The 27,470-nt window shown below is 44.2% G+C and overlaps 1 protein-coding gene across 13 annotated transcripts in view; it reads right to left on the bottom strand.

Moving 5' to 3' along the window:
• RGS6 (regulator of G protein signaling 6) overlaps positions 1 to 27,470 on the bottom strand; it is a 626,535-nt gene that overhangs the window by 205,141 nt on the left and 393,924 nt on the right. For all 13 annotated transcript variants that reach the window (XM_050798808.1, XM_050798809.1, XM_050798805.1 and 10 more), the window contains exon 3: positions 4,600 to 4,699. In XM_050798808.1, the coding sequence (XP_050654765.1) occupies positions 4,600 to 4,699 (100 nt within the window). The remainder of the gene's footprint in view (positions 1 to 4,599; positions 4,700 to 27,470) is intronic.

Here is a 27,470-nt window from a genome sequence, read left to right on the forward strand (position 1 = left end):
TTCGCATGGAAGCAGCAAGGAGAAGTGCAGAGCAAAGACAGGGGAAAGCCCCTTATGATATCACCAGATCTCATTAGAACTCACTCACTATCATGAGAACAGCATAGAGGTAATTGCCCCCATGATTCAATTACCTCCCACCAGGTCCCTTCCAGGATATGTGGGGATTCTAGGAACTGTTATACAATTCAAGAAGAGATTTAGGTGGGGACTCAGCCAAACCATATCATCTACCTTCAGACTTGAATCCGAATCTGACTACTTCACACATCTACAGTGCCGATAGCTTAGTGTATTAGGCCATTTTCACACTGTCATAAAGAACTTTCTGAGACTGGGTAATTTATAAAGGAAAGAAACTTAATTGACTCACAGTCAATTACATGGCTGGCGAGGCCTCAGGAAACTTACAATCCTGGCAGAAGGTAAAGGGGAAACAAAGCATGTCTTACATGGTGGCAGGACAGAAAGAGAGCAAGGAGAAGTGCCACACTTTTAAATCATCAGATCTTGTGAGAACTCATTCACTATCATGAGAACAGCCGGCGGCGGGGGGGAACCTCCTCCATGATCTAATCACCTACCACCAGGTCCCTCCCTTGCCATGTGGGGATTATAATTTGAGATGTGATTTGGGTAGGGACCCAGAGCGAAACTATATCATCTAGTCCGAGTCACCATTTTAATAATAGCCTCCTATCTGGCACCTAAATCGTCAATCCCCCAGGGGTTTCTGAACATAATAGAGTGATCTCATTGAAAGGTAAGTCAGAGCAGGTCAGGCCATGTGCAAAATCCTGCAGTGGTAAGAGGCTAAGTGATCTAGCTCACCATTCTCATGTGGCTTCATCCCCACTCTCCTTATTTTTTTGACTCTACTTTAGCTGCCCTGGCTCCTCCTCACAGATCCTCAATGCTCCATGAACCTGCCTTGGGCACTGAGCTCTGGCTGTTTGGAATGCTCATTCCCTCAATATACATATGATTCAATCCCTCATCTCCTTTCCATATTTACTCAAATGTCATCTTCTCAAAGAGCTCTTTCTTGAGCACCTATTCCAAAATTGCAACACTCTAACACTTCCCATCCTTTTGTGTATTTTATTTTTCTTCTTGGCCTTTATCACTACCTAAAATTCTGTAAGTTTTCCTTACTTATTTCTTCCTCTACTAGAATATAAATTCCATGAGGGTAGAACTTTTTATCTGTTTAATTTACTTCTGAATCTCAAGTCCTTAACAATGCTTAGAAAACAGTGTACACTCAATAAATATCTAAATGAATAAATAAAAAAATGAAAGACCAAGCATATTGTAAAAAGAACTAGAGCACTTTGGGAGGCCGAGGCAAGCAGATCACCTGAGGTCAGGAGTTCAAGACCAGCCTGGGCAACATGGTGAAACCCCATCTCTACTAAAAATACAAAAAATTAGCCGGGTGTCGTGGCAGGCACTCATAATCCCAGCTGCTCAGGAGACTGAGGCAGGAGAATCACTTGAACCAAGGAGGTGGAGGTTGCAGTGAGATCACGCCATTGCACTCCAGCCTGGGTGACAAGAGTGAGATTCTGTCTAAAAAGAAAAAAGAAAAAAAAAAGAACCAGAGGAAATTTTAGAAATAAAAAATAATTGAAATTACGTACTTAAAAACCTGGATTAAAGGGACAATTATTTTTCAAAGAAAAGCAGAATATCAATAAAAAAGAGATACTTCAAGGCTCATTTATGAGGCTAGCATAAACTTGATACCCAAACCAGCAACAATGGTAAGAAAAACAACAGATCAATGTGGCCCGTGAAATAGATAGAAAAGTCTTAAACAACATTATTGAACAAAATCCAGGGATGTGAAAAATCATATAGTAAAATCACCTGTAGTCTATATTATACTATATATTATACATGAATAATATATATAGTGAAATTCTATTTATATAATTTTTAAAATTAGAAAACACTAACAATACAAGTATCCTTCATTACCCAAATCTATTTGAGCTCTATTTTGGACTGAATGTGTATCCTCCAAATTCATACGTTGAAATCTAATCCCCAAAGTGATGGCATTAGGGGGTCTTTGGGGAGTTTATGAAGGAGGGCCTCTCACGAATGGAATTATTACCCTTTACAGAGAGGCCAGAGAGCTATTTAGCTTACTTTTTTTTTGAGACGGAGTCTCACTCTGTCACTCATGCTGGAGTGCAGTGGCGTGACCTCTGCTCACTGCAACCTCCACAGTTCAAGTGATTCTCCTGCTTCAGCCTCCCGAGTAGCTGGGACTACAGGCACATGCCACCACACCCAGCTACTTTCTTTTTGTATTTTTAGTAGACATGGGGTTTCGCCATGTGGGCCAGGCTGCTCTCAAATGCCTGACCTCAGGTGATCCACCCGCCTCAGCCCCCCAAAGTGCTGGGATTACATGTGTGAGTCATAGTGCCCGGCCCCCTATCTAGCTTTCTCTCCACCAAATGAGGATACAACAAGAAGTCAGCAGTCTACAACCTGGAATGGGCTCTTACCAGAACCCATGATGGTATCCGATCTCACACTTCCAGACTCCAGAACTGTGAGACACAAATTTCTGTTCTTTATAAGCCACCCAATGTAGGGTGCTTTGTTCTAGCAGCCTGAGCTGAGTAAGACAGTGCCTGAGTTCAAACAGTAACAATCTCGATAATGAGTTGGGATACTTACTTCAACTGGGTCTATTTATTTTTTAAGCTAATATTCAGTAATATTGACTTTGTGTGTGTGTGTGTGTGTGTGTGTGTGTACGTGCTGTTCCATGAATTTTGTTGTTGTCGTTGTTGAGACAGAGTCTTGCTCTTGTTGCCCAGGCTGGAGTGCAGTGGCGTGATCTCGGCTCACTGTAACCTCTACCTCCCAGGTTCAAGTGATTCTCCTGCCTCAGCCTCCCAAGTAGCTGGGACTACAGGTGCGCACCACTACGCCTGGCTAATTTTTGTATTTTTTAGTAAAGATGGGGTTTTGCCACGTTGGTCAAGGTGGTCTCAATCTCCTGACCTCAGGTGATCTCCCTGCCTCAGCCTCCTAAAGTGCTGGGATTACAGGCATGAGCCATCATACCGGGCCTGTTCCATGAATTTTGGCCTACATATAGAGTCGTGTTACCATCACGACAATCAGTATACAGAACTGTTCATCTGTTCATCATCATCATCTCATAAAACTCTCTCCTGCTGTCCTTTGTAGTCACACTCGCCCTGCAACTGCCAGTTGCTGGAAATCACTGATTTAATCTCTATCACTATGGTTTTGTGATGTACAGAATGTTGTATACATGAAACCACAAAGCATGTAACCTTTGAGACTGGCTTCTTTCACCCAGAAAAATGACCTAGAGATTAAAACAAGTTGCTGCCAGTATCAATAGTTCCCTGGTTTTTGTTGCTCAGTATGGAGAGACTACAGTTTGTTTATCCATTTACCCATTCATTGAAGGACATTTGGGTTGCTTCCAGTCTTTGGAGATTATGAATAAAGTTGCTATATTCTTCAGTATACTTCAAAAAAAGTTGCTATAAACACTTACATACAAGTTTTTGTACAAACACAAGTTTTCATTTTCTTGGGTGAATACCCAGGAGTGGGATTGCTGGCTCATATGGTAAGCATTGTTTAACTGTGTAAGAAACTGCCGAACTAGTTCCCAAAGTAGCCGCACAAGTTTCCATTCCTATCACCAATACGTGAGAGTTCCAGTTGCTTTACATCCTCACCACCACTTGGTACTGTCAATATTTTTATTTTTAGCCATTCTAAAAGGTATATAGTGAAAATTAAGTCCTTTGGTTCCTGAATTTTGAAAAGCATATAGGCAGATTAAGAGAATCATCTAAAATGTTATCTTAATTTATTTGGTTACTTGTTTGGATAGCAAAAAATACATACCTAGGTAGTGAAACTACAAAGAAAAACAATGAATTGATTAGTATATGAGCAGATAGTGTTGAAGGAAGTGGATGCAATACAGTAGGTACCCAAGGGGGCTCTAAGATTTGATAATATGTTCTTTATAAGGCAGGATGGTAGGTAAATGTAATGTGTTTTATTATTTTTGAACTACCCATGTGTTTTAATATATTTCATAATAAAGCATTGCAAAAGAAAGATGAGCACACAAAACACAATACTAGGAATGAAGAAAAATATTTTAAAACCTCTCTTTCAGGAGTTCAAGTACAGTGAGTTAAAAAACACAAGCATTTTGTAGAATTTGAATATAACACTGTCTTAAAAACCTGTTTAAACTTAATTTCTTTAATATTCCTGTGCTTGTGTATATCCCACAGGCAAAGTTGCTGATGGGCCACTTTATTAATGGGTTTATTTATTCCCAGAGGCCTCAATCTACATGCACTTGAACGGCTGGTCATGGTAAGGTCATTCTTAATGATAGGCAACAAGTAGCTTCTTCCTAGAAACTCAGACTAGGATGGGACCCGAGTCAAGAAACACACTGAATGTTTCATTTTTACTATTCACAGATTTTCAGACACCCCTCAGGCCACCATCTAGACTTATGACTCTTTGGTAGTTCTGATTGTTACCAACACCTTGCAAGGAGGGTGTTACCTGTGACGACACTGGGGATTTTGGAGAGAAAGCTCTTGACTGTTCTGATGGGCACGCCCCCTGTCTTGTCATCTTGCATCTTTGTAATGATGTCTTCAATCTGAAAGAGTTTAAAGAAGTGTTATTTTCTCCCATAATGTAGTCATAAATGGTACCTTTTTAAACAGCCCAAATGTGTAAACATGGGTGTCAACAATAGATATCAGAAAAAGTTCCCATCTAGTCGGTCAATAAATCCAGCATCTGTATCTGCTGTCTACCAACTGCTGGGCAGAGGGAGGTCCAAAGGTTATACATAGAGCATAAGTCATATTCTGGAACAAGCTCCCAGTTCAACAAGGTATGGAAGAAGAAATACATTAGGATTCTTGATGGGATCCAACATGTAATTTAATAGGTATGTGATCACAATCTCCTTCTTTTCCAAATTTGGTTTACATATAGATTGAAACATATGAAATTTCTATATTCAACCCCCACCCCTTCCACAAAGGCAATTTCTTATGGTTCAATCTAATATGTTAACATAGATTAACATGCTGCTATTGGGAATTGCAGGGAGGGCTACCTTTGGGACTAGAGAAGGATACATCTAAAGTCACATGAGAGAAAAATAAGACATGGAAAGCTCTGGTCTGAAGAAGCTGGAAAACAGGTCTCAGTGGTCACGAGTGGTGGTGTGTGGATAGCTATTTGAACCTGGACTAAGGTGGTCAAGGACAGGATCTTCTTCTTTTGGTAAGACCATGCTATCAGGAGAAAAGATCATAGTGGGCTGTGACATCTTACTGGTGAAAACCGAACAGAGAATGGGGATGGATTGATGAGGGTATAGGTGCCTAAATTGGGAAACCAATTTGTAGCTAATAATTTATGAGCCGGAATAATTTCCCGAGCAGAAATCTTAAGAATAGGATACAGAAAAAATTCTGTAATAAGGATACATCTTTTTGTTTGGAGAAGGGAGAGCAACTGAAGGATAGAAAATAATGTTTAGTATTATCATGTTTTATTTTCCTAACCAATAGAAATATCTTTGAAACACCAGGATGGAGTCTCTGAGTGAGTTCTTAATAGAGGCTCATATCATAAGGCTAGAAGTCTTACAGCTCATTTATTCTAACATACTACTATTGCAACTTGATTATAAGTGATTTTCTTGAAGACACATGACTAATAACTTGCTTGATAGATAACTTGTTAGAGGCAAAGTTAGGGCATGGCATAACAACATCATCATCATCATAAACAGCCACAATATATTAAAATTTATTATGTGCTAGGTAGTATTCTAAGTATTATACACACATTATCCTGTTTAGTTCTCATAATTACTTGATGAAATAGATTCTACTATTATCATCATTTTTTGACATAAAGAAACAAAGATTTAGTGAGGTGCATCAATCAGGGTAGGGTAGATTAACTTATGGCAGCAAATAACCCCCCAAATGTCAGTGGCATAGCACAAAGGTTATTTCTTTCTCATGCTACATGTCTAGTGCAGGTCAACAGGGGAACTCTGCTCACTGGAGTTACGTCACCTTGCCTGTTGCTGGTCAATGTGCCAGGCGGACAAAAGAGAATTCTGGAGAGTCTCTCACTGAGTATTAAATAGTATAATCCAGAAGTTAAATAGAACATGTTTGCTCAAAATCCTTGGCCAGAACTGGTCACGTAGCACCACCCAGTCACAAAGGAGCCAGGGACTCAATCCTCTGGATGCCAGGAGGATAGGGGAACTGAAGATCTATGGTCAACATCAGTGAAAACTGCAGAAGTTAAGCAACCTTTGCAAACTTCGCAGGGTCACACAGCTACCCAGGTGTGCAGCCAAGTTTGAATCCAGCCATAGATCCCAGAATGGTATCTAACCCCTGAGCCATTCTGCCTCCCAATAAGATTCCCAGAAAATCAGTCAAACAAGGAAACCATTCTCACTGGATTCTTCTGGGTTTCTCTAAGAAGTACTGAGAGTGAGAAAGAATCCTAAGCTCCCAGCCCTTCAGGAGGTAGATGAGTGTTAACCTAGAAAAGAGAGTCATTCTCTGAAGACCTGCATTCTGTTAGATGAAAACTGAAGAGGGAGTTTTATTCTAATTCATGTTAATAATCTCACTTACTGCTGGCCTTTGTCTCCTAAACTCAACCCAACAATTTAGAGCAATTTGAGTATTACTTATTGATAGCCAAGGAGAGCTAGATAAATGGTCACATTTTCAAGGTAATTTATGCTTTTGATCTAGCATATTATTTGAAACCAGAAGTATCAGTTACATTGATGGTTTCTATGAAAATGGCCAGAAAATCATTGAGAATTGGAAGGAAACCAACAACTCAATTCGGGTAGACCCCTGAGTGGACATTAGATAGTAATGACTTATGCCTCTGCTGCTGCGGGCTGCATTTGAAGGACTGGCTCTGTGACTTCTTTTTCCTCCATTCAGTTTAGTTATTTCACCACAGGACTGAATCTTAGAAGGCTCATTTACTAAGGAGGTCCTATCTCCTTATGTTGGCCCACAATGTACTAAGAGGTATATCACTCATCAGGGGTTACAGCTAGATCAAAAAAAACAGTCCCCTCAACTAACAGAAAGGAGACTACACTCCAGCAATAGTCTGCAACATCACAGGTGTGGAAGAAGGAATTATTGCCCCCCAATTCCTGGCTCCCCCGTGGTATTAATATACACCTGAATCCTTGCCTTGGCCTCATGGTGAGCAGCGTCTACCTTTTCCCTTTCGGGTTTGGCCACATGATTTGCCTGGCTACTGGGGTGTTATTCAGTGTGATATGAACAGGGACTTGCCGTGTACCTGCATGGCTGCGGTTACTTTCTTCTCTTGCCCTCTTACCACGAGAAGAACACACCTCAGATAGTTGTTATTCCAAGGAAGATGAGAGACATCTGGAGCAAATGGTACTGAACTCATTGCTAGATCAGCCAAACCTCAGCTGGCCCTTAGACTCATGAGCAAGAAATAAATGTTTATTTTTATATATCACTAAGTTTGAAGTGGTTTGCCTTACAGAAAAATTATGATACAACAAGGCTCTGAAAAAATGCATTTAGTAGAAATTTCTGAAGCCACAAAAAATACCTGACAATCAGAGTTAGTGAATCTTAGAATTGGGTTATCTCTGAATCACCCTAAGAACGCAGACATTCAATTTATCTATTGATTTATCTATCTACCATCTATTTAAAAACTCCTAGAGACTATATAGACTATTTCTGGTAGTCCGTTCCTTTGTTGTGTCAGACAAATTTTTGACATTGTTGTATTTGATTCTTGTGCACAGTCCACTACAATATCAGATAATACTCTCTGAAATTCCTTGTCATGGTTTCTGGAGAATTCCCAAGAGTACAGACCCAGTGAAAATTACAAGTGGGCTCTCAGGAACTGATAAAAATAATTACAAGTATTTTTGGAACATCTATTTTATGATCAATACTGCCCTAAGTATTTTAAATAAATTATTTAATTGATTCCCCAGTCATAAAAGTTATTTAATAAAGACACTGAAATTGAGGCTCAGAAAGGTTAAGCAATTTATCCAAGGTCAAACAGCTAGTAAGTGGCAAGGCCAGGATTCCTACTCACCTCTTCCTGACTCCAATGTACAGCCATTTATCAAATCTAAAATTCATCTTCTATTTCTCAGACATTTAGAAAAACTTGGTTACAACCCTTCTCTGAGTAGAGTGAGTATTAGGTTCAGCAATGGGACAGCTCCTGGAAGGTAATGTTCAGAGGCACGAACCCAGTGAGTGGCCCAGAGCCTGGCTGATCCTAGGAAACTTACTTCTGGCAGTGCCATATGCCAAAGTTAGTGCTTTGTTTGCTGTGGATCCCAGGGTGAGTTCCAGTGGAGCCTGGAGTTGGTCCCTTACACTATATAACCCATTAAATCTTGAGCTAAACATGGCAAAGAAAGTTTTTAGTCTCAGTGCCACCTGGTAGACTCCAAACTCTTAACTTTTCTGCCTCTAGTATTTTCAGTTCATTACTTCCTTGCTCAACAATGAGTGTAATTTATTTTACCTAACAAAAGGGGCCACTCTTTGTTCTCTATGGCCTCAGTAGTTGATTAAAAATACAGAACAGAGGCATATATACACAGCCTCTCATCTCCCTTAGATTCAAAACGTTTTGCAGGCAGAGACTACTCCTAGGTTTTCATTTTCATTTTCTTAGTTAACATGAGTTGAGTATTCACTTTGGGTCACTCACTGCTCTAAGAGCTTTATCTTATAAACTCATTGAATTCTCACAGGAGGTAGATTATTATATCCCCATTTTATAGACAAGGGAACGAAGATTCATCTTTGTGTTCTCAACCAAAGCCTGCCAACAACCTTTTCAGACACAAGGCACTTAATACCATTTGCATCGAAGGAAAAGTTTAGCGCAGGCCTAAAAGGGCAGAGGAGGATGCAGAGAAATTGATCCAGATAATCAGATTCTCAACCATCTCATGATTTATTTCTGCCCAATGACTGCTGCTGTCTTGCTGTGCAGGGCTCTCTCCCTTTGTCCCACGGGATTGGTTAGATTTATCTTCCACTGGCAGATCATGGCTTCTGGGTCAGGGATGGGGTGAGGGGAAGGTATCGAGACTTATGTTTTCCTGAATGTTTAGTTCCTTCTAACTTCTGACACCTTTTGTTCTTAAAGAAGAGCAAAATCAATTCCCTGACATCCTTTAATATGAAGTTCTGTGTCATTAGGGAGGATGTTTGGACTTAAGCATCACTGTGCAAATCAATAAGCAGGTGGCCCTTATCTGACAGCCAAACGATGCAGAGAAACCACTTGGCCAGCTAGGCTGGTTCTGCCTGGATGGGCTACAGCCACGGGAATGTCCTTCTCCAAGGAGCTCAAAGCTCAGCACTGACAGGCAGGTAAAACATTCTTCCAAACAGCAGGACACTGGAAACCATTATGCCATGGAGTGGGTTTTCTTTTAAGTGAGAAATATTAAAAGGCAGACACAATTCACTGAAATAGCCCCAAGAGTGTGCAAGAGGAGTGAGAGAAGCAATCCTCTCCTTACAAACTGAAGCCGCAGAGGGGCAGTAGGAAAAACGTGGAGGAGAACCCAGGAGATTGGCTGGCCTCAGCTTCTATGATGTGCTTTGTTGACCTGGGACAAGTTGATTCGCCTATCTGGACTTCACTTTTCTCATCCCTACAGAGACAGGCCTGGTTGCTAAACTGAGGTTTCTCATTCAGAAACTGGAGACTTGACAATGTAAAACTCTGTCTGAGAGGGAAGGGCAGGACAGGAAGCCAGGTCTCTGAGCTCTTCTCTCCATGTTGCCTGTTTTACCAGGTGGATTCACACAGAATATGTCCCTGCACTAAGAGGTACAAGTTGGGGGAAGCATGTTGGGCAGAACTTGGGAGTTTCTGATGTTTTCAGAAACTGTGTTGAGCAGATAGCATCAGAAGCCAGACAGAGATATGACCCGGAGAGGCCCTCACACTGCTCCTTCTCCATCAGCCCATGCCTCTTGTCTCTGCTTTGACCCGTGACACTCCTAACAGAAACGACAAAGGGCAATATTAGTTTTGTTTCTATAAATTCATGATGCAATGAGCTAATTTACTTAGCTCCTTCAATTTTTCCCCAGTGGGGATTTTAAAAACTTAAAGTATAGCAAACTGTATTATTAAAGTTAAACTTAAAGTATAGCAAACTGTATTATTATTAAAAAAAAAATCCATCACAACTTCGACAAAGAAGCAAAGAGCATGCCTCAAGCATGAAGGTTCTTTTTACTGAAGCATTTCATCTTGACTTTGCAATCAGTTGTCTGTTTCTAGCTACTAATGACTGTCATGTCAGAGTCTACGTTTTAGCAAAGACCCCTTCTGTTTGGGTATCTGTGAAGGAGTGAAAATGACTCCTCAGACACCATCTTATCAACCCAGAGGCAGAAATGAGAGCTGACAAATGATAATCATATTTCTTAATCCAAAATGTGCATGCTTCATTGAGTAGGCTCTGCCCCATATGTGTTCCAAAAGATCAGGCCATTTCTCTTTTTTATTTTTAAAGACACAATGCGTTGCTATTCTCAACTTCTGCATGTATTCATGTGTATGTACTGGCTTAGCGGACATGCACTGAACACCTACCAAGTGCCACACACTGTGTTCATTTCTACAGTTATGAAAACAGATAGAAGACAGAATTCGTTCTCCTTACTCATGGATTAATACATTTCAGAGTGACTCAGGGATCTAGGCTTACAGTGACTGTGTTGGAGGCTGAAGAGCTAAGCATGGGTTCCAAGGAGGCTGGAAGTGAAACACTGAGGAATGCCACCATAGGCCCATGGAAGAAAATCATCACGGCTCCCTTCTTCTTTCCCTCCCTCTTTTATCATCCCATTCAAAGGCTGCAATTTCAATGGCACATGGGGAATTTGGGGATTCCACCTGCTAACGATGACAATGATCAAAATGCCTACTAATTTGTTTTCAGCTAAGCCTATGTTTGAATCACTGTATGTGTTTAGAACGCTTTTCGTGGAAAGTAACAATGGCAAAAAATCCAACCTCCAAAGATGGGGGCTGATATTTTCCACATAATAAGCAGTCCATATGTGGGTGGTACTGACATTGCTGCAAAGGCTCTCTTCTATGAACGCCACCATCTTGGTCTTTCCCTTGTGGTTGCCTGATGGCTGCCCAGCTCTAGCCATCCCTTCTCTGTGAAAGGTGGGAAGGAGGGGGTGGGGGAACAGCTGCACTCATTCCTTTTATCAGGAAAAGCATACTCCTTCCCAGAAGACCTCAACAGATCGTTGCTCAAGTCTCAGGCCAGAGCAGGGTCACATGACTACATTGAGCTGCACAGGAGGTGGGGAAGAAGGTATTTAACTTTTCTAGCCTCTATACCACATGGAAGCAGGGCAAGAGGAGAATGGAAATGGGGTTAACCATGTAACACTGTCTGCCACGAGACCTTGTGTTAAAGAACACTTGTAAAGGATGGTTGGGCAGGCCCTGAAGCATCTCTGATCTCTTTCCCACATCGTAGCCTATACGATACTCTTAAAAGGGAACATTTGATCATTTAACTCCCCTACCAAAAATCTGTCCATGGTGTCCCAGTGCTTATCCTGTTATAAGCTCTTATTAAACCCTCTATCTTTTCTCCATATCAACAATCGCTCTAATTTGCATTTGTATCACCCGTTAGAGTGGTTTGCTCACCACTGAATCCTAATAATAGGTACTCAGTAAATATTTCTTGAATGACTATATCAATGAATGAATGAATAAATGAATGACATGAGCGCTATATTCTTAAAGAACTTTATCTTGGATTCCAGCATTCAGTGGGACTCAATATATTAAAAGAGTCTTAGGGATAGTGATGTCTATAATTTACAGTAAATTTAATATTTACACTTAAGATCATTTTGCTTTGGGAATGGGTTCCATAAACAAAAATCTCAAGATTTCATGAACCTTAGCAACAACATTCAAGGAAAAGCTCCAAAGGCATCCAAGTAGCAGTTGAGTGGCGAGCCAGTTCCCCAACGTACTGTGCCTGACATTATCCAGGGGCAGTACCAGGGCAGAAGGATGATACAGCATTATTTGTTTTGTCCCCTGGAGGCTTACTTTTACAGTTTTAATATTGCCATATGGAGTGATTCATAAATTACTTTTATGGAAAACATTTCATTTTCTTTCATTTAATTGCAGAGAAAAGCAGACAAGAATGACCTTCTAAGTCTGAGATCAAGTGGCTTGTTGATACTTTAGGGAAAATGTCTTTCCCCTGAGCGTGGCTGGAATAGCCAAACCTTAGAAGGCATCATCTTTCTTAAGAATCTGTTGTTTGCTTTGCAAAGTAAGTGGAGCAAGTCCGTTTGGTCAGGCCCCCGACTGAGGAATCTCTGACTGCAGACGGCCAGCAACAATGCAGATGAGGACAATAGATACTGGCCAATGAAATATTCTAGCAACTGCAGAAGACCTAAAATCCTTTTATTCTAGTCTCCTCAAATTACATGAATTCGAGTGTGTCAACCTCTTCTTGTTGGGAACCATCCCTCCTTTACAGAAAAACATGCTGATATTTGGGAAGAGTAAATTGTTCAAGGCCAAGTGAGACTGTTGGATAAATGAGATTATTGGCATGAACCAGAGCTGGCTCTCTGGATCACTGCACCAGCTGGCCAGGGCAGCTGCCAGGGAGGCCTCGGCTCACCTAAGGCTTTAGCTGAGTAGAAAAAGATGCAGAAAACAGGGCCATGCCATAAGCATCAAAGTTTAATACACACTATAGAAGGCAGAAAAATGTTCCCCCAAAAGAGATCCATGTCCTAATACCTGGAATCTGTGAATATGTGACCTCATATGGCAAAAGGGACTTTGTAGATGTGATTAAGGCTAAGGATCTTAAGATGGGAGATGACCCTGGTTATCTAGCTATGCTCAGTGAGTCACATGAGTTCTTGAAAGCAGAAGACCTTTCCCAGCTATAGTCAGTTAGAGACAGATGTGATGATGGAAAAGGGTCAGACAGATGGGACTTCACTGATTTTGAAGATAGAGGAAGGGGCCACAAGCCAAGGAATGCAGGCAGCTCCTGGAAGCTGGAAAAGGCAAGAAAACAGATTCTCTCTTAGAGCCTCCAGAAAGAAACGCAGTCCTGCTAGCACCTTGATTTTAGCCCAGTGAGATCTTTTCAGATTCCTGACCTTCAGAACTGTAAGATAATGGATTCATGTTGTTCTAAACCATTAAGCATATGGTAATTTGTTATAGTAGCAACAGAAAACGAATACACACAGTGATCCCCACCCACCAGCAAATCTTTGACTAATCAGTGTTCTGCATTGTTTCCAAAACAGATTAGTATGCATCTTCTCCTTCTGGGCAGATAGGAGGTGGATTTCCCCAAACTCTGCAGCTCTCTGTCCCTCTGAACAGCTTCATGGCCAAACCAATCATCACCCAGGACCTGTGGCAGCACACTTGGGGAAGATGTCAGGGATGACGACAGGGAAGATGCTTGTCTATAGACCCTAAGTCATTGCCTGGATGCCATTTTCAATGCTGCATTTGTTTGGTCTATCTGGGACCAATTAGATGGTGGCTTAGAGGTTATTTCCGGGAACTTTTTTTTTTTTTTTTTTTTGACAGAGTCTCTGTTGCCCAGGCTAGAGTGCAGTGGCGTGACCTTGGCTCACTGCAACTTTCACCTTCCAAGTACAAGCGATTCTCCCACCTCAGCACCCCAAGTAGCTGGGATTACAGGCATCCACCACCATGCCTGGATAATTTGTTTTTTTTTTAGGACAGAGTCTCAGTCTCACTTTGTCACCCAGGCTGGAGTGCAATGGCCTGATCTTGGCTCACTGCAACCTCCCGGGTTCAAGCGATTCTCCTGCCTCAGCTTTCCAAGTAGCTGGGGTTACAGGTGTGTGTCACCATGCCCGACTAAGTTTTGTATTTTGGGGAGATACGGAGTTTCTCCATGTTGGCCAGGCTGGTCTCGAACTCCTGACCTCAAGTGATCTGCCTGCCTCGGCCTCCCAAAGTGCTGGGATTACACGCACAAGCCACCATAACTGGTCTCTGGGAGCTTCTTAATTGGGTCACAGTAGCCTATTTAAGCATCATAAGCATGAAAAAACAAAGATCCTTTTTTATTTCTCATCTCACATTTTACCTAGCCACATTTTTAAACCCAACCCACCAAGGAGAATTGTACATGGAATACCATGTGGCAACCTAGCCCAAATAATTCAACCAGCACTGTGAAATGCTGCACATTTGAACATAAGGCCTTTAATATTAAGTTTCTACAAAAATATTCAAGTTCTAACATATATATCATTTTTCCCTCACTGCTGCAGAGAGGTCAATAACCTTGTTTCCAAAGAAAAACAGGTCCATCCAGTGTCCTGGAATATTACTACAATCTCTTCCTCCTGGAAAAGAGCAAGGGATGCAAGGCCTTGTCCTCCCTCTGATCCCAAGGACACCCTGGACTCTAGGATCACTCATCCTTTCTGGTTCACTTCCTTTCCGACCCTTCTTCGAACCAAGCAACTGAACTAGCAACTGGAGCGAATCTGAGCGCTTGGAATAATTGATGTAAATTATCTGTTCAGTGAAAAACTGCTATGGCTTCCTACAGCTACAAAATAAATGCCAAGTTCCCTGCTATGGAATTCAAGGTCCTCCATCATTTGGCATCCACCACCTTTCCAGCACCACCACTCCTCCCAGCCCATTTTGCTTCTGGACACACTTATCTGCAAAACCCTCCTGCATCTGCCCTTGCTGGTCATGAACTTCATTCACCCACAACACACACATCCAAATCCTTGTCATGCTTCTAGGCCCTGCTCAAAACCTACTTCCTCCAGGAAACTCCCCCTTGACATTCCAGTACCTGCATCCGTATGTATTATACATGTTATTATGGTTTGGCCCTGTGTCCCCACCCAAATCTCATGTTGAATTGTAATCCCCAGTGTTGGAGGAGGGGCTTGGTGGGAGGTAAGTGAATCATGAAGGCAGACCTCCCCTTTTCTGTTCTCATGAAAGCGAGTGAGTTCCCATGAAATCTGGTTGTATAAAAGTGTGTAGCACTTCCGTCTTTGTGCTCTTTTCCTCCTTCTGAAGACATATAATACATGACTTCATCCTCTTTGCCTTCCACTGTGAGTGTAAGTTTCCTGAGGCCTCCCCAGCCATGCTTCCTATACAGCCTGTGGAACTGCAAGTCAGTTAAACCTCTTTTCTTTATAAATTACCCATTCTCAGGTATGTGTTTATAGTAGTGCAATAACAAACTAATACTCATGTCTATATTTTGTATTACCTTTTCCCATTCCTAAGCTGCGAGGCAAGAACCTGAATCAAGTGTTTCTCCCTCTGCTCCAATCACAAGGGCCACATACCCCTACTTAGGACCAATTTCATTTTCTCTGTTACTGAAGTTCTGCTTCTTTCCCTCTGGAACATAACTTTCTGCAGGAAAGAGACAGTTCTCATCTCTGAAGTGCCCCTAGTCCTCTACATCTGGTCTGCATGAAATAGAAGTAGAGAATAGAAAAGATCATACTCATTCCTTAAAAAAAATATTTCAAGGCAATGAGAGAGCCGTTCAGTCTCCCTGAGCTCTGGAGAGAAGTGCATTTCCAGATGGAACAAGAAGGGTGAGAACGAAGTTTCCTCAGCAGCTGCAAAAACTGGAAAGCCTTGAGAAGGCTTAAAGAGTCCGCATCTGAGGCTGTCATCACCAGCCCCTCCCCTCTCCCTTCACGTTGTCTACAGGTCAAAGTGGTGCCCCCAGATGGCCCACCTCATTCTCTGGAGATCTTCCCAGCCTGCCTGCACCCTAGGGCCCTTGCCTGCCTTGCACGATGACCACTACCCTTCCTCCTGAGGGCTGCTTCTGCTGCCCGTCCTGAGCACCCGGCTGTGATTCTATGCATTTGGGGCTTCCTCTGGTCCCTTGGAACTTACCCTAAGAAGCCTCCTTCTTTTTACCATTTCCTTAGATGGTAGCCTCCCTGCTCCAGATAGTGCCATTCTCTTCCCTGGGCATTTGCTTCCTTCACTATGTCATTCTTCATGTTTGATGTCCCAAGCTGCTCCAGTGAGCACATGAGAGCCACCCCTTGGGGAGGGATACTGAGATAAATTATGGTGTAGAGAACCCTCCCTGCAATTGATAAGCAAAATCAGGTAGAAATGAGCATGAAGGTCAGTCCTGAAGGGGAAGCAGAGGAGAATCATCACTTATTCCAAATATAAATGTGAGCGCTATTTGAGCATTCACTGCATGCTAGGTGCTGGGAAACTAGACAGGTAGGGCCCTTCCCTTGGTGCTTACTTATAGCAGAGGGGCCCCTTGAGGATTTTAAATGAGTCTAAAAAAGAAGTAGAACAGTCCCAAAAAGGGCCACATAGAAGGAGGTGCAACCACAAGGCTGACTTCGGAAATTCCTGCCTTATCCCAACAGTACCTGAGGTCCTAGAATCTCACAGGGGGTCCCAGGACAACCCCCTTCCTTGTGCTGCCTGAGACCCAGCAGCAAAAATCCCCTTTTTGGTTTCATGTTTCATGCCTTTCCTGTTGATTTTTAATGGTGCCTCCGAACACACCAGCTCAGGCTCTGCTGCTTTCAGGAGTGCCTTTCCAAGTGACACCAGAGGGCTCTTCCTGCTCTGTAACTGACTGCCCAGAGACCATCATCTCATCTGAAGACTTGGGGTCCTTCCCCTCCTGGTGTTCCTGCACCATAAAATGTCCTCTGCATTGCCCCACTTCCCACTCTCTTACGTAGAAGGAAGCATGACCAGGTACCCCCTTGTCTTTCTAAATTGGCTGGTCTCTCCACTGCCCAGTTCCTCAATCCAGTCACCAAAGGATTCAATGGAGTGGGCTAAGGTACAATGGCATTTTAGTTCTTTAGTTCTTTTGGACTACTACAGCAAAATATCTTTGCCTGGGTAACCTATGAACAATAGAAATTTATTACTCACAGCTCTGGAGGCTGGGAAGTCCAAGATCAAGTCACCAACAGATTTGGTGTCTGGTGAGGGCTTGTTCTGCTTTCACAAATGGCACTTTCCATGTGTCCTGATGTGCCGAAGAGCCAAACAAACTGCCTCAAACCTAATCTCATTCACGGAGATAGAACACTAATGACCTAATCACCTCCAAGGGCCCCATCCCTTAATATTATCACCTTGGGGGCTGGGTTTCAACATATGAATTTTGGTGGGACACAACAGTCTGATCATAGCAAATGGGTACTTTTTATTCTCTTCTTTATGCTTTACAGTGATATTTACCAAAATATCTCTAATATACATGAACTACTTTTTATCAATTCTAAAGGATAATAGTTTATTTCTCAAATTTATTTTTTATTTTTTTAAAGCTAGTCCTATTTCTAAAACTTAAGTGAGCATGTAGGCAAAATCTCTCAGGGCAGTGCCTGCCACACAGTTAGTCCTCAATAATGTTCATTTCCGTTTTCTTCACAATTGATTTTAATTTCTTCTTGTATCTGTAGCAAATGAATAACCACAGAAGCTTCTATGGCTCCCTTCAGAAGCATGTGATTGGACCTTCTTTTGTGCAGCTCCCTGACAAAGCCCCAGAGGACAGCAGCTGGGATTGGAGACCCATGCTTTCCAAGCAGGTATCACCAAAGTCACTTCTCACATAACAAGCCCCAGTTTGGATAGGTTTCCAACTATGTAGAAAATGATTATTCCTTTAACCAACTCCGTACTAACTCTGTGCTTCTGGTATGGTTTGGCTGTATCCGCACCCAAATCTCATCTTGAATTATATCTCCCTCATTTCCCACATGTTATGGGAGGACCCAGTGGAGAGAGAATTGAATCATGGGGACAGTTTCCCCCATACTGTTTTCGTGGTAGTGAATAAGTCTCACGAGATCTGATAATTTTAAAGGAGTTTCCCTTTTGCTTGGCTCTCACTTTCCTGGCTCTCATTCTCTCTTGCTTGCCACCATGTAAGATGTGCCTTTCACCTTCTGCCATGATTGTGAGGCCTCCCCAGCCACGTGGAACTGTGAGTCCATTAAACCTCTTTTTCTTTATAAATTAGCTAGTCTTGGGTATGTCTTTATCAGCATTGTGAAAACTGATCAATACAGCTTCTCAGAGGAGCCTTATCTTTATCCACCTTATGTCCCAAGTTCCATTACCTGGCAGGACAAGCAGCAGGACTTTCCTGCCTACAGGTAGCACCTTGTCAAGGGGAGGCCCACATCTGCCTGGATAAAAAATATGCTATGCAGGCTAAGGTGTTTTCAAACTTCCAAATTCTTTGCTTCCTGTTCCTGAAATCACAGACTGAAAGAGAAACTTATTTTTCATCCCCAGGAAAATGAGATTTGATAAAGCATGTATCTATCTGATTTAATTCTGATTTTAATCTAAGAAGGAACCCCGGGTGACTCTGGGAAGCATTTGATGGACTGTAGGCTGCACATTGAAATTCAGTGGGATAAATACCAGCATCTGAAAAGAAACCCCTCATTCCCCTTGGGAGAGCAGCAGGGTCATTTGCCAATTACTTCTGTTAATCATACAGACTAAAAGGTTTTTTGTAGCTTGTCTCCCTGTAGCTCTTCTACAACAGGAGGGTGAGCAAGTGTGAGGCGGAGCCTGCAGCATAGTCAGGCAGGCCCTAGGAAAACCCCTGGGCCCAGCCCCATTTAGGAGGGAGATGGCCTGAGGCTATGCTGCCTACTACTCATCGAGCTGGTCAGGTCACCTCACCGCTCGTGTTTGGATGGGGATGTTGCTGTCTGCCCTACCCGGTCATCAGGAGAAATGAGAGAGGGCCAGGTTGTAAGCAGAGAGAGCACCCAGCACCTCTGCTCTAAACAATAGGGTCCTTCTCTTCTCCTTTCTCTACTTGTGGGTGAAGGAGTTGCAGGGAACCAGGAGGTGAAGAGAAGGGATGCAGATCTGAGAAACCTCTGCATTGGAAACATGGACCATAATAATGTGGAAAGTTTATCCCTGACCTAAGAAGAAAGGCTTTTGCAGGGAAGGGGGTGTTGGTTAGGCGGTGGGGGTTAAAGAGGTTGAAATGGGTGACGGGGGTGCGAGTCAGTTCCAGAGCTGAGCCATATCAGAAGCACCACGGTCTCATGGGCAACTTTCCTAATGGTGGCTCTGCCTGCTTCCAGGAGCTTTGCCTGATGAGCGATATTCCTATGACAACTCTTTGGGAATCCCCTTGTTATGGAGTGAATTGTGCCCCACTCCAAATCTAGACACTGAAGTCCTAACTTCCAGCACCTCAGAACGTGATCTCATTTGGAAATAGGGCCTTTACAGAGGTAATCGAATTAAAATGAGGTTGTTAGTGTGGACCCTAATCCAGAATGACTGATGTCCTTATAAAAAGGGGAAATTTAGACACAGACAGGCACACACAGAGGGAAGATACTGTGAAGAAACACAGGGGACAAAGTCATCTACAAGCCGGGGAGACAGGCCGGGAGCAGATCCTTTCCTCGCAGCCCTGGGAAGGAACCAACCCTGTCTTGATCTTAGACTTCTGGTCTCCTGAACTGTAGTTAATAAGTGTCATTTAGCCCACCTGCTTTGTGATACTTAATTATGGCAGCACCAGCAAGCTAATATACTCCTGAAATGACTGTGCAGATCATAGAAATTATTTTCTTCCAACTTTCTGCCTAACATGTAATGAAAACTATTTCCTCTCATCCTCCCTTTCTGTCCTCTCTCTCTTCCCCTTCCCCACTGCCTCTCCCTACACACACACATACACACACACACACACACTCTCTCTCTCAGGAGATGCTACCTAATTATTTCCTAATTAGACAGCTTTCTGTGAGCCAAACTGACTAATTTGACTTCTTGCATATTGTCTGATCCCCAGTAAGCCACACAGCATATAGTACTTCAAAGCTTGGATTTCTGAAAGCCAATACTCTCTCTAATGTTAGGGGATAGGAATGAATGCCAGATTCATAGACCAGATTTAAGACTAGGATGGTCAAGAAAGACAGTGTTTTCTAGAATCAGGATTGAGAAGTGTCACGATTAGAGTGGTCTTTCATTTGTTTTAAGATGATATAAAGTAAGGAATAAATGTAAACCCTTACACTTATGGCATAGATATATAGTTAGAACAACACACAATTTGAGAGATAAGTGATTTAGTAGTCCAAATAGAAGATACTTTGCAATCGAGTCAACTGAAACATTAGAATATAATATGGGAGCAAAAGAAAAAGGTGAATTTGATCTCAGGATGCATTAACAAAAACACAGTGACTTGAGTGAGAAGTAGAGTTCCTTCATCTGCTTTGAGTTCACACTGAGGAATACCGAGTTCCCTTCTGGCACTAGACTTAGGAGGACATCCACAAGCTGTGATGATTATCAAAGCCAGTGACCTAGATCCTGTGAAAGCATTTTAGCAGCAGGGTAGAGGTTGGCAGGACAGTGATTAGATCTTCTTCCCGAATATCTTATCAATTTAAACCGAGCTTGTCTAGCCAGTGGCCCACAGGCCACATGTAACCCAATACAAATCTGTAAACATTCTTAAAACATTAAGCTCATCAGCTGTCGTTAGTGTTAGTGTATTTTATGTGTGGCCCGAGACAATTCTTCTTCTTCCAGTGTGGCCCAGGGAATACAAAAGATTTGACACTCCTGATTTAAACAAAACCGTAAACCATGTTAAAAACAGTGTGCTTGTTCTACAAACACAGCTCCAAGCAAAGGCTACAGCCCTTGGCCCTGTCTATGCAGAGACAGGTTCTGTCACGGCCAAACTGTAGAAGCACCAGTTGAGCCAATGCCCTGGTCCCTGGGAGTCACTTTTCCATCTTAAAATGCAAGTCAGTTTGGAAGGGGGACTTGGTGGCCTATTAATCTAGTCCTCCCTAGGATGAATTAGTCCCTCAGAGGAGCTAACTCTCATCAGGGAACCCAGAAAACAGGAGCACCCTGAACAAACCGGGATGGGGGCAGTCAGTAGCGGAGGAGGAAGGAAGGGTGCTCTGCAACATGAACTTTAAGGAGGGAAAGCCTAGGTGAGGGGCTGTATTAGTCTGTTCTCACGCTGCTAAGAAAGATATACCTGAGACTGGATAATTTACAAAAGAAAGAGGTTTAATTGACTCATAGTTCCGCATGGCTGGGGAGGCCTCACAACTATGGCGGAAGGCGAATGAGGAGCAAAGTCACATGGCGGCAGGTAAGAGAGAGCTTGTGTAGAAGAACTCCCCTTTATAAAACCATCAGACCTCCTAAGACTTATTCACTATCACAAGAACAGTACAGGAAAAACCCACCCTCCGTGATTCACTTATCTCCTGCCAGGTCCCTCTCATGACACAAGGGAATTATGGGAGCTACAATTCAAGATGAGATTTGGGTGTGGACACAGCCAAACCATATCAGAGGCTGTAGGTAGAAAGGGTGTGGGGAGCAGGTAGAAGCATGTGGGCAGCAGTTGGGTGGAAGGGCATCTTTTAGAGCCAAGGGAAGCCTGAGGCAGCCAGACCCTGTGGGGAGATGCTGGGAGGAGGGGAGTCCCTCCAGTGTTAGTGGGAGTAGCAGGAGAGTCTCATCCAGAAAGCCTTCCTAGTGACTTCTCTGCAAGTGGTTCTGATCCTTGCTAGGTTCAAGGACATCACTTTGCCCTGAGGTCTCAGTCCTCTCATGAATGAATTAGATGAGTTCCGTCATGGAACACATTACTGCAAAAAAAGTGTTTCAGATGGACATCCTGCATCTCCCTGAATTCTGAGTGCCTCTGTGGGTACAATTTGGGTTTCTCAGTGTTTTCAAGTCAATTCAGCCAAGCACCCCTTCCTCCTGCCATCAAGGTGATTGATGGTTTCGTGGGGGAGGGGTGAAGAAGTGAGGGGGAAGGAGGGAGCAGAGCCCTGTGGCTTGTCCACCCTGTGGACTTAACCTCCCCACTGCCTGCCCTGCCAGCTTCCCCAGGTTTTTGTAGGCATCAAACAAGACATATAGGAAGGCTCTTTCAGGAGCTGGGAGGGGCTGTGCTTGGCCCAGCTCCCAGGGCCACTTGCCCTCCAAAGAAGTGGGGTTTGGCATGAGCCTTGGGGGTGGGGTCCTGGCTTTGCAGCATTGGCCTTATAGGGAAGGATGGCCCCATTAAACCCCATTAAAGGGGTGAGCACACACAAAATCCTTTCCATCCCCACTGGTCCTCTTTCTGGACAGCAATTACATGCTGGCTTCAGACATTCTCCTGGGGCATTGAAGACTCAGGGGTGTTGGAGGTGGAGGTTTAAGGGGAGGTTGTGGATGAGATGGAGAAAGGCCTGCACAACCTGCATTTGTGGTAACACACGTGCAGCGAAGAGAGAGAGACAACTTCCATTTGATAACTTCTGACAGATAAAAAGCCTTTGCCAACAGGTAGGTCATTTGGGGATACAGAGATTTAATGGGAATGGGAATCTGGTGTGTGTATGTACCTGTTACCTTGCAGTGCTGGAAATAAACCTCAGCTGGTGGGCATCTAGATTGTGCTAGCTCCTCTGCCAGGGAGGGGATGGGGGGTTTTGGGAAGTATGACAACAAAGGTGCTGGCCTCCACAAGGTCATGGGCATGATGGCGAGGGCCCTTCCCTGCTTTCTCTAGCACACAATATGGGTGCCGTAGTGGGGCCCAGACCAAAGCATGTCAGGGCTCGAGCCCCAAACACCAGCTGAAGAAAAGACAGTGCACAGATTCTGCGACACAGTGAGTGGCTGGGCGAAATGTGATTCCGACAGTGGAAAGTGCCATCTGAGTAAATACAGCAGTGGGAGCTGCGTGGAGAGGACAGGAAGAAGAGGCCAGAGGGCTGCCTGGAGTTCTGAGCATTTGCAGAAGCAGGCCTGACAAGGATCTCCATCGAATGGGGAGGCCACAGCATCCTCCCAGTGACGTGCCAATGCAGGTCTCCCACTGCCCTCGTCTCTCTCTGGCTGGCTGTCCTGCCCAATGACTCAGGCAGGAGCTGACTGCCTTCCCAACTGTCTCTCAGAGTCTAAAAAGCTCAAGAAGAAAGCCTCAACAAAACAGCTTTATTTGACTTAATTTCATATTTACATTTTCCCCCGGAAATAATCATTGGCCATGAATAGCTGTTCGATTACTGCTCATCCTCTAAGCATCTCACATTCCCAAGGAGGGATAGATGAGGTAGGAGTGGGAACCTGCCCTGAGGCCCACAGTGGGGTGGAGTCCCGTAGACCAAGAGTCAGCCTGGCGCCCCGTGGTGAGATTATGCGTGTGAAATGCCCACTGCTGTGTTCATACCATGAGAGGCAGGCTTTACCCTGCAAAGTGCCACACAAATTCAGCCTTGTCCCTGACTAGCTGTACAACCATGAGGGCATCCCTCCACCCCTGTGCCTCTGTTTCCTTCTGTAAAATGAGAGGATTCCAATGATTTCTAAAATCCTTTCCAGCTCTTGCAATCGCTATGACTTCTTCCTCCAAATATATGCAGGTCCCATCTCCCTGGGAGATATATGGAATGCTGTTTTCCCCAAGGAGGGCTTTTCCCCAGATGCCTCCATCTCTTGCCACAGCCTCCACCCTCTCCTTGGTAGGAGAGAAAAGAAAGCTCACCTGAAAAGTGAGATGAGACAAGGAGAGGCGGAGGAATTGGCCCTGGCTTCTTCCTGTGAGGAGCTGGGTGCTTGCAGGTGTGGCTCCTTTCCGTTCCCTGCCCCAGGGTACAGGGACCCAGGATCCTGCCTCCTGGGATGAGGCAGATGGGTTTCCAGCACTGGGTGTGGAAGTGTGTCTCTACTCTGGGGTTCCTAATTGGGACATCCAGTGTCACTGTCCCCCTGTTCTCTGAGAGGTCAGTCGGTAACAAAGGTGATGTTTTGATCTCCATCTACCTCACTGCTTTCCCTTTTTCTCTCATTGGTTCCAAATTCAGATGGGAACTGGGGGTGTTATTAAATGGACTCTCTAAAACCCCAACAGTAATCCTGGCATTCACAGCATGCAGGCAAACCTATCGCCTGGACTGGAAGATTGCCAACTCTCTTTTTCGGCAAAGTGTTCAGGACTCTGCAAAACTCCTCTCTAGTTTGTGAGCCATCTGGAGCCAGGAGGAGCTTAGTTCAAGTTGTTCTCAAGGAGACCTGGTTCTGGCAGCAGCCCACCGTGTCTGTTAGACGGTTTCCCCAGCCAAGAGGAAGCTCTGGGGCCACAGGCTGCACCTCCAAAGGAACTCGGGCTCAACAGTGTCTAGCCAGACACCGAGCCAAGAGTCCCTTTGGTTAAATAATTCACAGGCCACCTCTGGGTGTGTAAATACAGCCCTGTCTAATGCGGGCTGACAGGTGATTTTACGCATCATTTAACTCTTTGCAGGGCTGAGGAATGCAACAGAGATGAGATAATTGGAATAATTTCACATTTGTAAACAGCTTTTTTCTCTAAGGGACAAAGTATCACAAACATGAACTGTAAAAGAAGCATGCATCTGCGTATCCCATGGAGAAAAACAAAATTGGGTGTTGGTTACGATAATGAATTGGCCACTCTTTCCCGTCCTCTCCTCCGTGCAGGGTGAGTGGCCTCGAAGAAGGGTGCCCAAGGCCAGTGGGAGGCACCACCCAAGCCCTGTGCTGAAGAAAGTGCCTGGAGGCAGTCAGAGAAAAAGAGGGGGGGAAAGTGAATGAGTGGAATGGAGAGAGAGAGAGGGAGAGAGAATGATGACGACACAAGGACAGTACCCACAGGCTGTGGAACTGAGGTCTCAAAGGGACCCTGGAGCCCCAGGTGAGGCAGCTCCTGACCGACACCAAGTGGAGATACAGCTGTAGCTTTCTGGGCTGCACTCCCAGGGCAATTGTCACCACTAAATACTGCACCATATTCAACCCTCTATAATAAAAATGTCGTCGGGCATTCCCATACTGTAAAGCAGGGGACACTAACCCTGCAAGAATACAGTCTGTTGGCTTATGTTTATTCCAAGATTATAAACGAAATCCTAATGCCTGCTTACCTCTCTAACAAACTGCTATGCTCTGTAAGGAAAGTGTTCAAACACCAAATAGCTCTCTTTTTTTTCTGAACGACAAGGTGGTTTTAAGCTCGGTGATGATGATATACGACAGCAGGCCAGGGCAGGTGCTATGGGAAAGCGAAACAGGTAGACCCAGAATCTTGAGTCTTCCTGACTTCCACTTTTGGCCAGGTGACCTTGTGTCCTCTGTGTCTAACAGAATCCTGGGGGAATCTGCTGCCTTAATCACATCCCTCTACAGACTGACCCTCCAGAGGGACTTGGCCGAAAGCCCTCTCTGGCCTGGGCCAGATGCCCTGTCTATGTTGTCAATGATTAACTGATTAACTGGATCAGAGGAGGCCTCTCAAAGGTACCCTGCAAACCACTGGGCTTTGGAAAGAGCACAGAGTGACAGAAACTTGCAGCTTGTCTGGGAAGATGGGGCACACCAAAAACTTAAAATGTCATCTCAGAAAAAAAAAAAAAAATCTGCAGGTGTCAGTTGGAAGCTGGGACAGAACCCTAGTCACCCCCCTCTGGCCAGGAGTCTCTAGATCCCATACAGGGCCTGCTGTGAGAGGGTTTGGAATTCATTCTGACAAGCATGCAATATTAACTTTAGATGTGGGCCCTGTGGATCTGAAATGAAATACCCTGTCACTAACACAGATTTTAAATCCCGCTCTGCAGAGGTAATATGAGAAGTTAATGCCCTTTTGGAGGAATCAAACTCAGACACATGGCAAAACCCTGATTTTTCAACCTCCCTATGACCTCCCTGGCACAAGGAAGGTGGGTATACAGTAAGAGGGTATTGGGCCTCCTTGGTACCCCGATTTTTCCTGTTAATGAGTGTTCAGGGTGCTGACGGTTCTTGAGAACTTCCTTTCCATTTATAGTCACTGCTAACAGCTGAAGGGTGCAGCAAGGTCCACCCAAATGACAAATGCTCAGGAAAGATGAGAAGGGCTTGGAATACCTGCTCCTTTGCAGAAGTGTTGCTCCCTGTCTGGTGCCACTCTGACATCACCGGCTTGTGTGTTACACACACTCAGGGGGCATTTAATACACGCATTTACAGCGTTAATTGTCAAGGACAAAGATGGACAAGTGGGGCAGAACTGGACTGGAAGGGTTCAAACTGTCGTCCTGGGTTGGGATTCCAGTGGTAGATCCTAGTAAGGCAAGGTCCCCGATGCTGAGAGATATTTGCATCTACGATCTCAGTCCCTCACTAACGTTGACTGTGAACCTGCTGCCTGGTGTCGTGGAGAACACAAAAAGTGGACATGATGCCATCCAAGTGTATAGTTCACCACGGAGGAGGTTTCACTCCACTTGAAAGTGTGGCACAGTGGCCTTTGACCTCAGAATTCACTGTGTACAGAAGGGCAGTAGGTTGTGAAGCCAGAGGTGGGGAGAAGGGTTGCCCTGTGATGTCTCCCAGCAGTTCTCAGGACCACATCTAGGGGACAGTTCCACATGCCCTTTCCTCCTCAGGTGGGCAGCCCCTCCCTCTTTGTTCTCCAGGTGCTCATTGCCCTTAGGCTGCCTCCAGGATCTGCCACATAGCTGCTCCGCCTGGCCCACCCTCTGCAAAGAGTGCTTCCACACTATGGGTTTCGCCAACTTCATCTTGACACTTAAATGAACATTTACCAGGCCCCATAATTCCAGGGTTCTTCTCTTTTCCTAAAATGAAAACACTTGCATGTTGCTCATTAGATGACACTTGCCTTCCTTAGAAAAGAAAGGACTTACTGGACAGACAATGCCAGTTTAAGCCTACTCAGGACAGTGCCCACCTGGGAGGATGTGATGTGGACCTTGGCCACCAGGCCGCCTGCCTCTGTGTTTTCCACAACCACTCCCTCTGAGTAGGTGATACTGTGTCCGCTGGCATGCTGCCTTGCCCACCTGAGTGTGAGGGGCTCAAGAGACTTGGCACCAGGGAGGGGTTGGAGATTTTATCTGGTTTATTGCTCCTCAATAAGATTTTACCCAATAAGGATTATATGATAAGAAGTGCCATGAAGCATGTGTGTGTTCATGCATATGCATATGCATGTGTGTGTGTGTGCATGTAAATGAGAGTGGACAAGAGAATTTTCATGAAAACTTCCCAACATCTAAAATAACAAATAGTGTTGCTCAGGCGCAGTGGCTCACACCTGTAATCCCAGCACTTTGGGAGGCTGAGGTTGGTGGATCACCTGAGGTAAAGAGTTTGAGACCAGCCTGGTGAAACCCCATCTCTACTAAAAATACAAAAAAATTAGCCAGGTG

This window comes from Macaca thibetana, chromosome 7 (genome assembly GCF_024542745.1).
Source record: "Macaca thibetana thibetana isolate TM-01 chromosome 7, ASM2454274v1, whole genome shotgun sequence".
Classification (NCBI taxonomy): domain Eukaryota; kingdom Metazoa; phylum Chordata; class Mammalia; order Primates; family Cercopithecidae; genus Macaca; species Macaca thibetana.